The following is a 12,045-nucleotide window of genomic DNA, read 5'->3' as shown; positions in this document are numbered from 1 at the left end:
TGGTTCGATCGGACGATGGACTCAGAAGTAATGCCCAAAATACTATTTTTTTACCGCACGTATTTTACTGCTGTATTTCTTTGTTTTGCGATGAGATGAATATATGTTCAGTGAGATGGAAAATGGAACAGTTCCCCTATTATTATATTCAGCGCCGTAGTGTGCGGGTTGGCCTCAGCCAAAGGCGCCATCCGTCAGGGGGTGCCGAAATTGAGAATTCCGGTATGAGAAACAGAGTAATTTTATTAGTTACAGGGCCAATTAATAACAAACCGACTCGTAAGTAACCGGTTCGTAATGCTCATTCAATCTCAGGAACGCAGGATGCTCCCTCACAAAAATTTTCGGGAAGAAATCACATTTCGGGAAAGGAAAACAGTCTGGAGAGTGATAACCATTTTTCGCTTATTTCGATTGCCGCCAAACGTAGGTTCGCTTATGTAGAACAAATATTTTAATGCTTTCATACAGATAGCGTGGTGTTGTGACTAGAGTGAGCGCATCCCTACGGCTATTATTGTTATTCTGGCTATTCTGGGTTGAATCCTGGCGCGGCCATACGATTTTGTAATTGTTCTACGATAATTTTCGCGAAAAGTGAATGAGAGGTAAAAGTGATGAAACGAAAAAGGATTTTTATCTAAAAGGCAAGATTTTCGTTTTTCTTCCAATAGGGTAAACGGTTCGATGGTTGTGGGTGTACCAATAGTTGCGGTAGTGCACTTTACGCAAAAACTGCGGATTTAACGCAGCAACCTGCTTCGTTGATCGATTTATTGACATACCATAACTCAAAACAACAAATTATAGACGTAAAGTTCGACATAAATCGGTAAATATCATTAAATTACTTTATTATTTTATTAGGTTATTAGGTGAGATTTTCTTACGGAATTGTGAGAAATTTTCTTCCGAAATACAAAGAGAAATCGTTTCGGAATTCGGAGAGAATTTCTTCAAGATTTCGGATAAACGTCCATACGGAATTCGGATAAGCTTCTTCCTTCCGGAATTCGGAGAGAATTCCTTTCGGAGTTCGAAGAGAATTATTTCCGGAAATCGAAGATAATTATTCCTGGAATTCGAAGAGAATTTCTTCTGGAACTATTAAGAACTTCTTCCGGAATTCGGAGATCATTCCTCCCGAAGTTCGGAAAGAATTCCTTCCGGAATTTGGAAGAAATTTCTTCCGCAATTCAGAGATAATTCCTTTCGGAATTTGACGTTTGACCTTCTCAGTTTCATCAGCTGTAGTACAAAGTGTTGGTAAGGGCTCGTTATTATCTGGATAGTAGAGTCGATGGTGGTGGAGCACCAGTAATTCCTTACACCAGAGGCTCCCGAACTTTTGGATATGCGACCCACCTAGCAGAATCCCATATTGCTTGCGACCCACCAGGTACCAAATGCATTGATTTTGTGAAATTAGTTAAAAATGAGTTCGCGTTAGATTGAACAAATCATAATAAATTACTTTTTATTCCATCATTGTATTTGTCAAAAGTTTTTGGATTGGGTGTGGATTGGATTTGGATTGGATTTGGATTGGATTTGAAATTTATTCAGATTGGATTTGAATTGGATTTCGATTTGATTAGGATTGAATTTGGATTGGATTTGAATTAGATTTGGATTGGATTTGAATTAGATTTGGATTGGATTTTAAATAGATTTGGATTTGATTTAGATTGGATTCGAATTGGATTAGGATTGGTTTTGGATTGGGTTCGGGGTTTAGATTTGGGTAGTATAGGACTTCTTTCTACTTGTCCAAATATCGTATAACTAAAAAAAGGCCGTTGACCTCGTCAGGTTTGTTGTTCTTTAATCATCCAATCATTACTTCGATCCTTTGATAGATAGATTTGTGATTTGTGAGACAAAATAGTAACAAAATTATGAATTAAGATTCGTCTTTCGCGACCCACCACTGAACAGCCCACGACCCCCCTGGGGGTCGCGACCCACAGTTTGGGAACCACTGCCTTACACGGTGTTTTCGCGAAAAAACGACAGCGCACGTTGTAGTTGATTTCTTCATTCATGTAGCATTCCATTGATGGGACTGCGTCCTGCTTTGTTTTATTCGGAGCATTGGTGGATAATAAGACTATCTCGTCCGGGTACGGCTTACTTTGAACCACTTTGAAGATCGGGAAGTTCGGGATGTCGGAAGAAGAACACTAAGTTGAAAAGCACGCCAATGCAAAACAATTGAGGAAATGGAGAAAGAAGAAGAATAATAAGAAGGCGATGAGGGAGAAGACAATGAAGAAGAAGAAGAAAAGTGACCGTGAAGAAGTGAATGTATTGGTTGAATATACCATTTGGTCGAACAAACCATTAGGCCGAACTGCCCATTGGGGTAAAGCGTTTGGCCGAATAGAGCATTTGACCACAAATGCCGTTTGACCAAAATGGTCTTTTGACAGGAAGAATCGTTTGGCCGGAAATGTTATTAGGCTGAACGGGTCATATGATCGAAAACGTCATTTGGCGTCGTTTTCCTTCTGAGAGTATTTCCCATTAGCTTGGGGAAGATCTTCAGGGTCGTGTCTATATTTGTCGCCTTCGCAGTCAGAGCGACCTCAGCATTCTTCGCATCAGCTTCGTTTCGTTGGCGGAGAATCTCAGGTCTCCAAGTACTACTTTTCTCGCTCCAGCTTCTCGTTCATCGTCTTCTCGACGAGTGATTTCTTTATTCGCAGCCTTTCTTCTTCAGACTTCTCTCGTAATCATCTTCCAATTTTTGGAGTTCCCGGGCAATCTTGGCTCGCCGAGCACTTGAAGTACTGGAATCAACAGTCACAAAGCTACCAGGAGGGTTTGGCATCCTCGGACTGTAGTTTTGTCCACACACGCACACGATAAATGGAACCAACTCTTGCAGTTTCCGCATTGGGCCACGCCTACACACCACACAATCGACATCATCTCCGTGCTCGAAATCAATATACGAAGGCTCAAAGTCATCCGCCTCCTCTGATTAAGGACTAAGGTAATAAAAAGTTTATTGTTTGTACTCTATACGCTTGTGAACAAGAAAGTGAACAACATATGTATGTTGGTTGGGGTCAAAATCAAGCTGGGTACTTCGATTATCATTTCTCAAGGCTCTCGTAGATTGCAAAATTTATCATACAATGCTGTGGCCCTTCTGCTTCCGATGGCGATTCCGACCAGCGGACATCGACCGAAACACTTCAGAGTTGGTTGTCCCAAGTTGGGATTCCCAACCATCTGAAATTTGTAAATGATTTGTCACGATTTCCAAGTCCCCGTTCTCCTTGGTAAAGAACTTTCTGCAATTTTAATGATCTTCTAGCACGTTCTGGACGTTTTCATAGATTCCATACGAAGATTTAGAAAATAGTACTACAATATACAAATAATTGAGATAATAGAGATAATATACAAATATCATAAAAATCTAATAAATTTGAACATCATCGGATCATGTTGACACTTTACTGAGTTGTTCAACATTCGAATGATATCCGTGAAACGATTTAGTTTGATTGAAACATTGTTAAGTTTCGCACAAACAACGTCTTGTAAATTCCTAATGGGTCTGTTATACTTGAATACTTTCGATATGGAACGCACATGACTTGGTATATTTTTCACTAATGGACATGCAAAATCACAATTTTCATTATGATTTATTAAAGTACATCAGAAATGGACACTATTCCATTGGGTTAACTTAAAACTGGAGAAAAGTCAAATGGGACTGTTGTGCGAGTTGGGGCAGCTTACATATTTTTTCCATATTTAAATATGTATATGCCATATACAGATGTGGTCTACTTGCTGTTAGCGGCAGTTTAGGGAGATTCAAAATGTTATTAGACTGTAAAATATTGCACAAAAAAGATTTCGCGTTACGGGTCTGATTATATCATATTTATATTCATTAAGAGAGAGTCTTCGGTTGTGGGCCTAGCTGCGTTATTTGCTCATAACTATTTTTGCAAGTCAATATTAAGCAGTGATATGAACACAATTGAAAAGCTAGAGACCTTAGCTAACTTTTCTTCAAAGTAACTATATTAATTTACTCAAACGTGAAATTGTGGCTGCTACTAATATGAAGTGTTGATTTTTGGTCGAACAAAAACATGTTAGTCTGATTTCGAAAATAGTTTTGTTGCACCGTGCGTTGACTATGTTTTTAATGTGTGGCGTCGGATTTTGACGTTATAACGTTGTCAGACATATAACAAGAATGTTAAATTTGGATCTATTCATGCATTGTGACCAGCATGGTGAAAAACCTGTAAATCATTTTGTGGCTCTGTGAAAAAAAAATACAATAATTTTATTCCGTATTATTCAGACAGTCATTCATAATCCTACCTGCAAAAATGTCTCCATGTTCATCACTCCTAAACGGTAGGATATTTCCTTAAAATGTTGAGAGTTCATTAGCATTAGGCTCAACGATTTCTGCACCGGTAAATCCAAATCATACCAAGTAGTGGCATAAATCTTAACAATCAAGTCATCACTCTGAAACAGAAATCTACGTTTGTATGTTTTTCCTTCTAAATTTGTTGTGACTCTGCTACCTTCATTAGCAAGAGAGTACCCAGCAAGCATAGGGTAAAAATTTGTGATGAGGCAACCACACAGATAACGATTGCAGCATACCAACGAACCTACGGAAATAAAAAGGCGATCCGCATTAATAGAAGTTTACTGCCAATAAACCAATTTTCATATACCCAAACCAACGCGATCAACAGTATGGCAAGCGTACCAGTCATACATGCGAGGCTCATCAGGAAGTAGGAACTGTAAACGTCATTCGACAAGTTGAGCAATCTGAAATGCAAATGAATTTGTTTGGGTTTCAATTTGTTGTTATCGACAGTAGAAATAGTTTTCCATTTGATATCACCTTTTCTGTATTCGCACCGACGCACTAAGGGGTAACTGGACCAAAATCCTGGCCAAAATTATATTTCGGCGTTTTCTGGTAGGTTTTGCATTTATTATGCAAAAACATAGTAACAATCGATTTTCGAACATTTTTACAGGTACAAATTCACCTACCAGTGAGTAATGACCTTTCTTGATATGTTCAATAACGAAATTATAAACTGATACAGAAGCGATAGCTCCATGACAGTTAATTTTTTCACTCACTTTTGTCCTTAATTCGCGTGGGAAACGAGCAAAATGAAAAATCTCGCGTAGCATTTGATAAGGGCCTATTACAGAAAGGTAAACATTACTCGATTCAAAACAAAACATTAGATTTTCAGCTCCCATTCCACAAGTTTATTATATTTTTAGCAATGAAAGCTACCCAGAACGTACAATCAACACTGATTACTCACGCATAACATCAGTTGCATCGGAAAATTTGAAATTGATTAAACAAAAATCTGGCTATTGTTTTTGCACCCTTATGAGTCGTTCATAAACTTTTTGCTTAAATCATCTTCATCTTACAATAACATAGAATCGATTATTTTTGGAGAGGAAATGTTTTTTTCTATTTCCTGTTTTGGTCCTATGTACAAGGCTGCCTCAAGTGGTTACTTCACTTAAGTCCAAGTAGACTGCTTATTCGAATTGTTTCTATTTAGCTTGAAGTGGCACTTGTCCGTTTTATCCCCTAACCCATATTATTTCTTTGCTTCAACTTGTCTACATAATATCAACTATGATGTATTTAAGTTATATCGAGATTTACATATCTGTTGTCAATGCAATCGCCAAATTCAATACAATTAATATTTAGATTTTTCATAAGATTGGTTAGTGGGAAGGAGATGAAAGATAATGGAGCATGCGCTATGTTTTGTAAAGATTTAAATGAGCAGCAGATGCCCCAAACTAACATTATTATTTGAGGGTTAGGTTACAAAATAGTATTAAAAAGTTTTTTTTAATCGGCTCCGTAACGCTCTACAGCATTTGAGCCTACCAAATGAACGAGTGAATAACAAAAAACAGAGTATGTTACTATTGTATTCAATCATGTCTATGTGTCAAATACCTCGAAAACCAGAAAAAGTTATCTGCGACGACTCAAATTATCGATTTTATGAAAATCGGAAATTTAAAAAAATCGCTTGGAAATTAAAAAAAAAACTTCCGAGAAATCTCAAATTTTCTTTCTGAAGAATTTGAAAGCAAATTTTTCGTGAGAATTTAGAAGGATTGTTACTAATACAAAAGAAGATTTTTTACAGAAATAAAAATGCACGTTGACAGAAAACAAAAAATAATTTTCTATGGAAATATTGTACCCTATTTGCAGGGCTGGATTTAGCCGGAAGAAGGATGCGGAGCCGACAGTTTGCGGGGTGCCCAAAATGTACCAAATAAGGTTTTGAGGGGGCCACGCCTACAGGAACCCCCTCCCCCCCTAATTTCGGCCCGGCCTGTTTGTCAAAATGACGTTTGGTATAATGTCGTTTGCCATAACGGCCATTTGGCATAATTAATACTAATGCTGCGTCGTTAAGCCGAAGGTCATTAGGCCGAATTGTCATTAGGTCGAACGGCCATTAGGCCGAATCAGCAGTGGGGAGTGAGAAGTGAAGAAGGAAGTAGGAAGAAGGAAGAAGGAAGAAGAAAGAAGGAAAAAGGAAAAACGAAAAAGTACGAAGGAAGAAGAAAGAAAGAAGAAGGAAAATGTAGGAAGAAGGAAAAAGGAAGAAGGAAAAAGGAAGAAGGAAAAAAATAGAAGCAAGAAGGAAGGAGAAAGAAGAAAGAAGGAAGAAGAAAGAAGAAGAAGAAGAAAGAAGGAAGAATGAATGAGAAAGCAGGAAGAAGAAAGAAGGAAGAAGGATGAAAAAATCAGAAAGGAAGAAAAAAAAGATAAAAGGAAGAAAAGGAAGAAAAAGAAGTAAGAAGAATGAAGAAAGAAAGAAGTTGAAAGAAGGAAGAAGGAAGAAGGATGAAGAAATAAAGAAAAATAAAGAAGGAAGAAGGAAAAATGAAGAAGCAAAAAGTAAGAAGAAGGAAGAAGAAAGAAAGTAGGGCGTAAAAGAAAGAAGTAACATTGAAGAACAAAGAAAGGAGAAGAAATAAGGAAAATGAAAGAAAGAAGAAGCAAGAAGGATAGAAGAAGAAAAAAGAAAGAAAAACTTCTTATTTACTTCTATTTCTCAGCTTAATGGCCGTTCGGCCTAAAGATCTTCGGCCTAATGGTCTGACACCATTATTACTAGAGTTGTGTGATTGGTGATCTCAAGAGATTCCACTACGTTGTTTTTACCTTTTGAGCTACGCATGCTAATTGGACGCATGATAGCCCGCCGTGACAAAAGAAAAATAAATAAGGTTCCAGTAAAAACAGGAATTTGGAATTGACTCACATTAGACCAGATTGAAAAAGTGGACAATTTTGGGTTCTTCTTCATATGAGTGAGATTTCCAAAGCCTGATCTGCCGACATTTTATGCATATTATTGATTAGTAGTGTACTTACTGCAGCACATCCTGATGTTGCTTTATGATTGAATTCATTAGGTCCTTAGCAATTCGTTTATTGGCTAGCGTTTTCTCTAACTGTGAAACCTTCGATAGTTCTCTCAGATCCGACATGATGCAATCATACATTGCCATAGCGCCAACATACACTGCCACCATCAGTATGTCGTTGCAACAGGAACTGATAATCACCATCAGCAAACCTAAGACTTGGTAGAAGTACGTTAGGCAATACCCCAACCACTCAGAGGTGTCCAGGAATGAAAACTGGTATCCAAAAGTCAGAAGACGTTCACCACTTATTATCGACACTATTATCCCGAAGGTTGCTATCAAAGTAAACGCCGTTCCGTACAATTTGAAATAAAACCGTTTGAGAAGTAGAATGACCGTAGCGTTATCGATCAGGATTTCCCTCAAGCGATCTATTCCTTTATTTCGCTCCATAAATGCGCTACCCCTCCAAAGCAGGTCTTGCATCAACTTCTTACGGTAGACATACGCATCGAATTTGGCGAAGCCTTGCACTCCGAACCCGAGCACGGCTATGTTGTACGCGAAACCTCCGACATCGCCGGACAGTATTGCTGCCTCGATATCGGCGTACATAAACGTGGTCATGATTATCAGGAGAGCGATGAATCGAGGATTGACAAACGAAAAGTCCAGATACAGAGCGTCCATCCCCAAATAATTGCGCGCAACCCCATTCAGTTCGAGTAGCACGTTCTCGTACGCTTTGTGGGGATCTTCGATTTCTGCCCGCGCTGCTTGGAAGATTTTAAACCGTTTCAGAGTTTCCATCGTTATTGGAGATCGTGGCTCACTTGTGGCGAATCCAGAACGAGTGACTTGATTTCAAAAAGGATATCGTCTTTAAGAATGGTACAATAACGGTAGAAAACGATACTTCCTCCAGTCAATTAATGCTCGAAAGTAAATCATCATTATACTACCCTTCGGAACAATTATAAGATTGTTGAAATAATTACCCTATCCACAAATTATCATGCACATATTGGTGGCAGCTGAGAAACGACTTTTACTGATGTTTCCAGGTGTGTCGAATGGTCATATGTTTACGATATTTCTATCAACACATATTTTCAAGAAAATTCAATAAAAGGTTTGAATACTCAAGGGCAAATAGGACAAATAAATGCGATGTCTGTATTTGCGCGAAAAGGACAACTCAATGTTGTTGTTAAATTCTACACAAATTCCAGCCGATAGGAAACCTTATTTGATTGTTGAGAAGTGGTGTATCGTTTTAATCATCATTAGATAGACTTTGAGCCCTCCTTAGCCGTGTGGTAAGACGCGCGGCTACAAAGCAAGACCTGGGCATAAAAGTATCATCGTGCTAGCCTCATGATATACACTGAAGTTTTTTTTTACGCGGTTTTTTTTGCGCGGTTTTTTTTTACGCGGATATTTTTACGCGGTACCGACGTAAAAAAAAACCGCGTTATTTCAAAAAAACGACGTAAAAAAAACCGCGCTATTTAAAAAAAACGACGTAAAAAAAACCTATTGGGGGACTTAGAAAATTTTATATGTTGGTGCCTACTGGGGACTTAGAAGATTTTTTTATGCCGGTGCCTACTGGGGACTTAGAAAATTTTAAATTGGGACTTATAATGGACGGGGCTTCTTCCTATTTGTTTGCTAGGTGTTGTTTGTAGGTCATAGTACGCTAGTATGGATCGTGATATGGTACATGGTTTTGTGATATGAAACCAGGAATTTCTTCCGATCTATGCTCAAACTCTTCCAAGAATCTCCAGAGAAGAGGCCTTGAGATCTATGAAATAAGGCTTTGAGATCTATAAAGATCTGTCCTCTTGTTTCAAATATGGTGCATGCTCTGTGTGGTTCATAGAATAGATTGTGTTCAAAGCATAAGTTATTGATCATCCAAAAAAATCCCGAAGCAAGGCCTTTAGATCTACACGCGTAACCAAAGATCCGTCCGCCTGTTCAAATATGGTGCATGCTCTGTGTGGTTCATAGAATAGATTGTGTTCAGAGCCTAAGTTATTGGTCATCCAAAAAAATCCCGAAGCAAGGCCTTTAGATCTACACGCGTAACCAAAGATCTGTACGCATGTTTCAAATATGGTACATGCTCTGCATGACTCATAGAATAGATTGTGTTAAAAGCATAAGTTATTGGTCATCCAAAAAGATTCCGAAGTAAGGCCTTTAGATCTACACGCGTAACCAAAGATCCGTCCGCCTGTTTCAAATATGGTACATGCTCTGTGTGACTCCTAGAATAGATTGTGTTCAAAGCCTAAGTTATTGGTCATCCAAAAAAATCGCGAAGCAAGGCCTTTAGATCTACACGCGTAACCAAAGATCTGTCCGCCTGTTTCAAATACGGTACATGCTCTGTGTGACTCATAGAAAAGATTGTATTCAAAGCATAAGTTCTTGGTCATCCAAAAAACTTCCGAAGTAAGGCCTTTAGATCTAACCAAAGATTTAACCACCCGTTTCAAATATGCTACATGCTATATGTGACTCATAGGATAGATTGTAATCAAAGCATAAGTTCTTGGTCATCCAAGAAATCCTTGAAGTAAGGCCTTTTGATCTACATGCGTAACCAAAGATCTATCAGCCTGTTTTAAATATGGTACATGCTCTTCGTGGTTCATAGAATAGACTGTGTTCAAAGCATAAGTTCTTCTCCTTCTTCTTCTTGTTGGCATTACATCCCCACACTGGGACAGAGCCCCCTCGCAGCTTAGTGTTCATTAAGCACTTCCACAGTTATCAACTGCGAGATTTCTAAGCCAAGATACCATTTTTGCATTCGTATATCATGAGGCTAACACGATGATACTTTTATGCCCAGGGAAGTCGAGACAATTTCCAATCCGAAAATTGTCTAGACCGGCACCGGGAATCGAACCCAGCCACCCTCAGCATGGTCTTGCTTTGTAGCCGCGCGTCTTACCGCACAGCTAAGGAGGGCATAAGTTCTTGGTCATCCAAAAAAGTTCCAAAGTAAGCCCTTTACATCTACACGAGTAACCAAAGATCTATCGGCTTTTTTCAAATATGGTACATGATCTGTGTGGTTCATATAATAGACTGTGTACCTCGCCTTCTTGTCCCCATAGTGATGGGCGATATTCAAAGGCGCGATCTGGTGGTGACCGATTCATGAGAGAATGTGCAGGTTGAGGATCAAAGACCGGTTCTTCAGCTTAAGCATAATCACCGTTTAGCCTACACAACGGAATTCTGCCCATGAGGGAAGTTAAGGATGCCATCAGACAGCTAAAGACCAATAAAGCAGCTGGTAAGGATGGTGTCGCAACTGAGCTCATCAAAATGGGTTCCAGAATCCAGAGATCCAAAGGTCTTACTTCGGAAAATTTTGGATGACCAAGAACTTATGCTCTGAACACAATCTATTCTATGAGTCACACAGAGCATGTACCATATTTGAAACAGGCGGACATATCTTTGGTTACGCGTGTAGATCTAAAGGCCTTGTTTCGGATTTTTTTTGGATGACCAAGAACTTAGGCTTTGAACACAATCTTTTCTATGAGTCACTCAGAACATGTACCATATTTGAAACAGGCTGATAGATCTATGGTTACCCGTATAGATCTAAAGGCCTTACTTCGGTTTTTTTTTTTGGATGACCCAGAACTTATGCTCTGAACACAATCTATTCTATGAGTCCCACAGAGCATGTACCATATTTGCAACCGGCGGACGGATCTTTGGTTACGCGTATAGATCCAAAAACCTTACTTCGGATTTTTTTTTGGATGACCCAGAACTTATGCTCTGAATACAATCTATTCTATGAGTCACGTAGAGCATGTACCATATTTGAAACAGGCGGACGGATCTTTGGTTACGCGTATAGATCTAAAGGCCTTGCTTCGGGATTTATTTGGATGACCCAGAACTTATGCTTTGAACACAATCTGTGCTATGAGTCACGTAGAGCATGTACCATATTTGAAACAGGCGGACGGATCTTTGGTTACGCGTGTAGATCTAAAGGCCTTGCTTCGGGATTTTTTTGGATGACCAATAACTTAGGCTTTGAACACAATCTGTTCTATGAGTCACACAGAGCATGTATCATATTTGAAACAGGCGGACAGATCTTTGGTTACGCGTGTAGATCTAAAGGCTTTACTTCGGGATTTTTTTGGATGACCAATAACTTGGGCTTTGAACACAATCTATTCTATGAGTCACACAAAGCAAGTACCATATTTGAAACAAGAGGACAGATCTTTGGTTACGCGTGTAGATCTAAAGGCCTTACTTCGGGATTTTTTTGGATGACCAATAACTTAGGCTTTGAACACAATCTGTTCTATGAGTCACTCAGAACATGTACCATATTTGAAACAGGCTGATAGATCTATGGTTACCCGTATAGATCTAAAGGCCTTACTTCGGTTTTTTTTTGGATGACCCAGAACTTATGCTCTGAACACAATCTATTCTATGAGTCACGTAGAGCATGTACCATATTTGAAACAGGCGGACGGATATTTGGTTACGCGTATAGATCTAAAGGCTTTGCTTCGGGATTTATTTGGATGACCC

General features: G+C 38.9%; 1 protein-coding gene across 1 annotated transcript; it reads right to left on the bottom strand.

Annotated features, from left to right (window-relative positions):
- Positions 1-3,931: 3,931 nt before the first annotated feature.
- LOC134220956 (putative odorant receptor 83c) lies at positions 3,932-8,256 on the bottom strand. Its single transcript, XM_062700117.1, has 5 exons — positions 7,451-8,256; positions 4,728-4,827; positions 4,572-4,661; positions 4,360-4,512; positions 3,932-4,297 (listed from the first exon to the last, which is right to left on the bottom strand). Exons 1-5 carry the CDS (start codon positions 8,254-8,256, stop codon positions 4,244-4,246), a joined length of 1,203 nt encoding a protein of 400 aa, XP_062556101.1. The 3' UTR covers positions 3,932-4,243.
- Positions 8,257-12,045: the final 3,789 nt, after the last annotated feature.

Source organism: Armigeres subalbatus, chromosome 3 (genome assembly GCF_024139115.2).
Source record: "Armigeres subalbatus isolate Guangzhou_Male chromosome 3, GZ_Asu_2, whole genome shotgun sequence".
NCBI lineage: Eukaryota > Metazoa > Arthropoda > Insecta > Diptera > Culicidae > Armigeres > Armigeres subalbatus.
Note: the sequence above shows the minus strand (reverse complement) of the source record. Positions and strands in the feature narration are given on the sequence as shown.

What these genes read in the sequence shown, in the direction of transcription:
- LOC134220956 (XM_062700117.1), bottom strand. Translation starts at nt 8,256, where the DNA reads ATGGAAACTCTGAAACGGTTTAAAATCTTCCAAGCAGCGCGGGCAGAA. An exon ending in CAACATCAGGATGTGCTGCA is followed by an intron (nt 4,828 to 7,450) that starts GTAAGTACACTA and finishes TTTGCATTTCAG; the next exon opens with ATTGCTCAACTTGTCGAATG. An exon ending in GTACTCTCTTGCTAATGAAG is followed by an intron (nt 4,513 to 4,571) that starts GTAGCAGAGTCA and finishes TTTCTGTTTCAG; the next exon opens with AGTGATGACTTGATTGTTAA.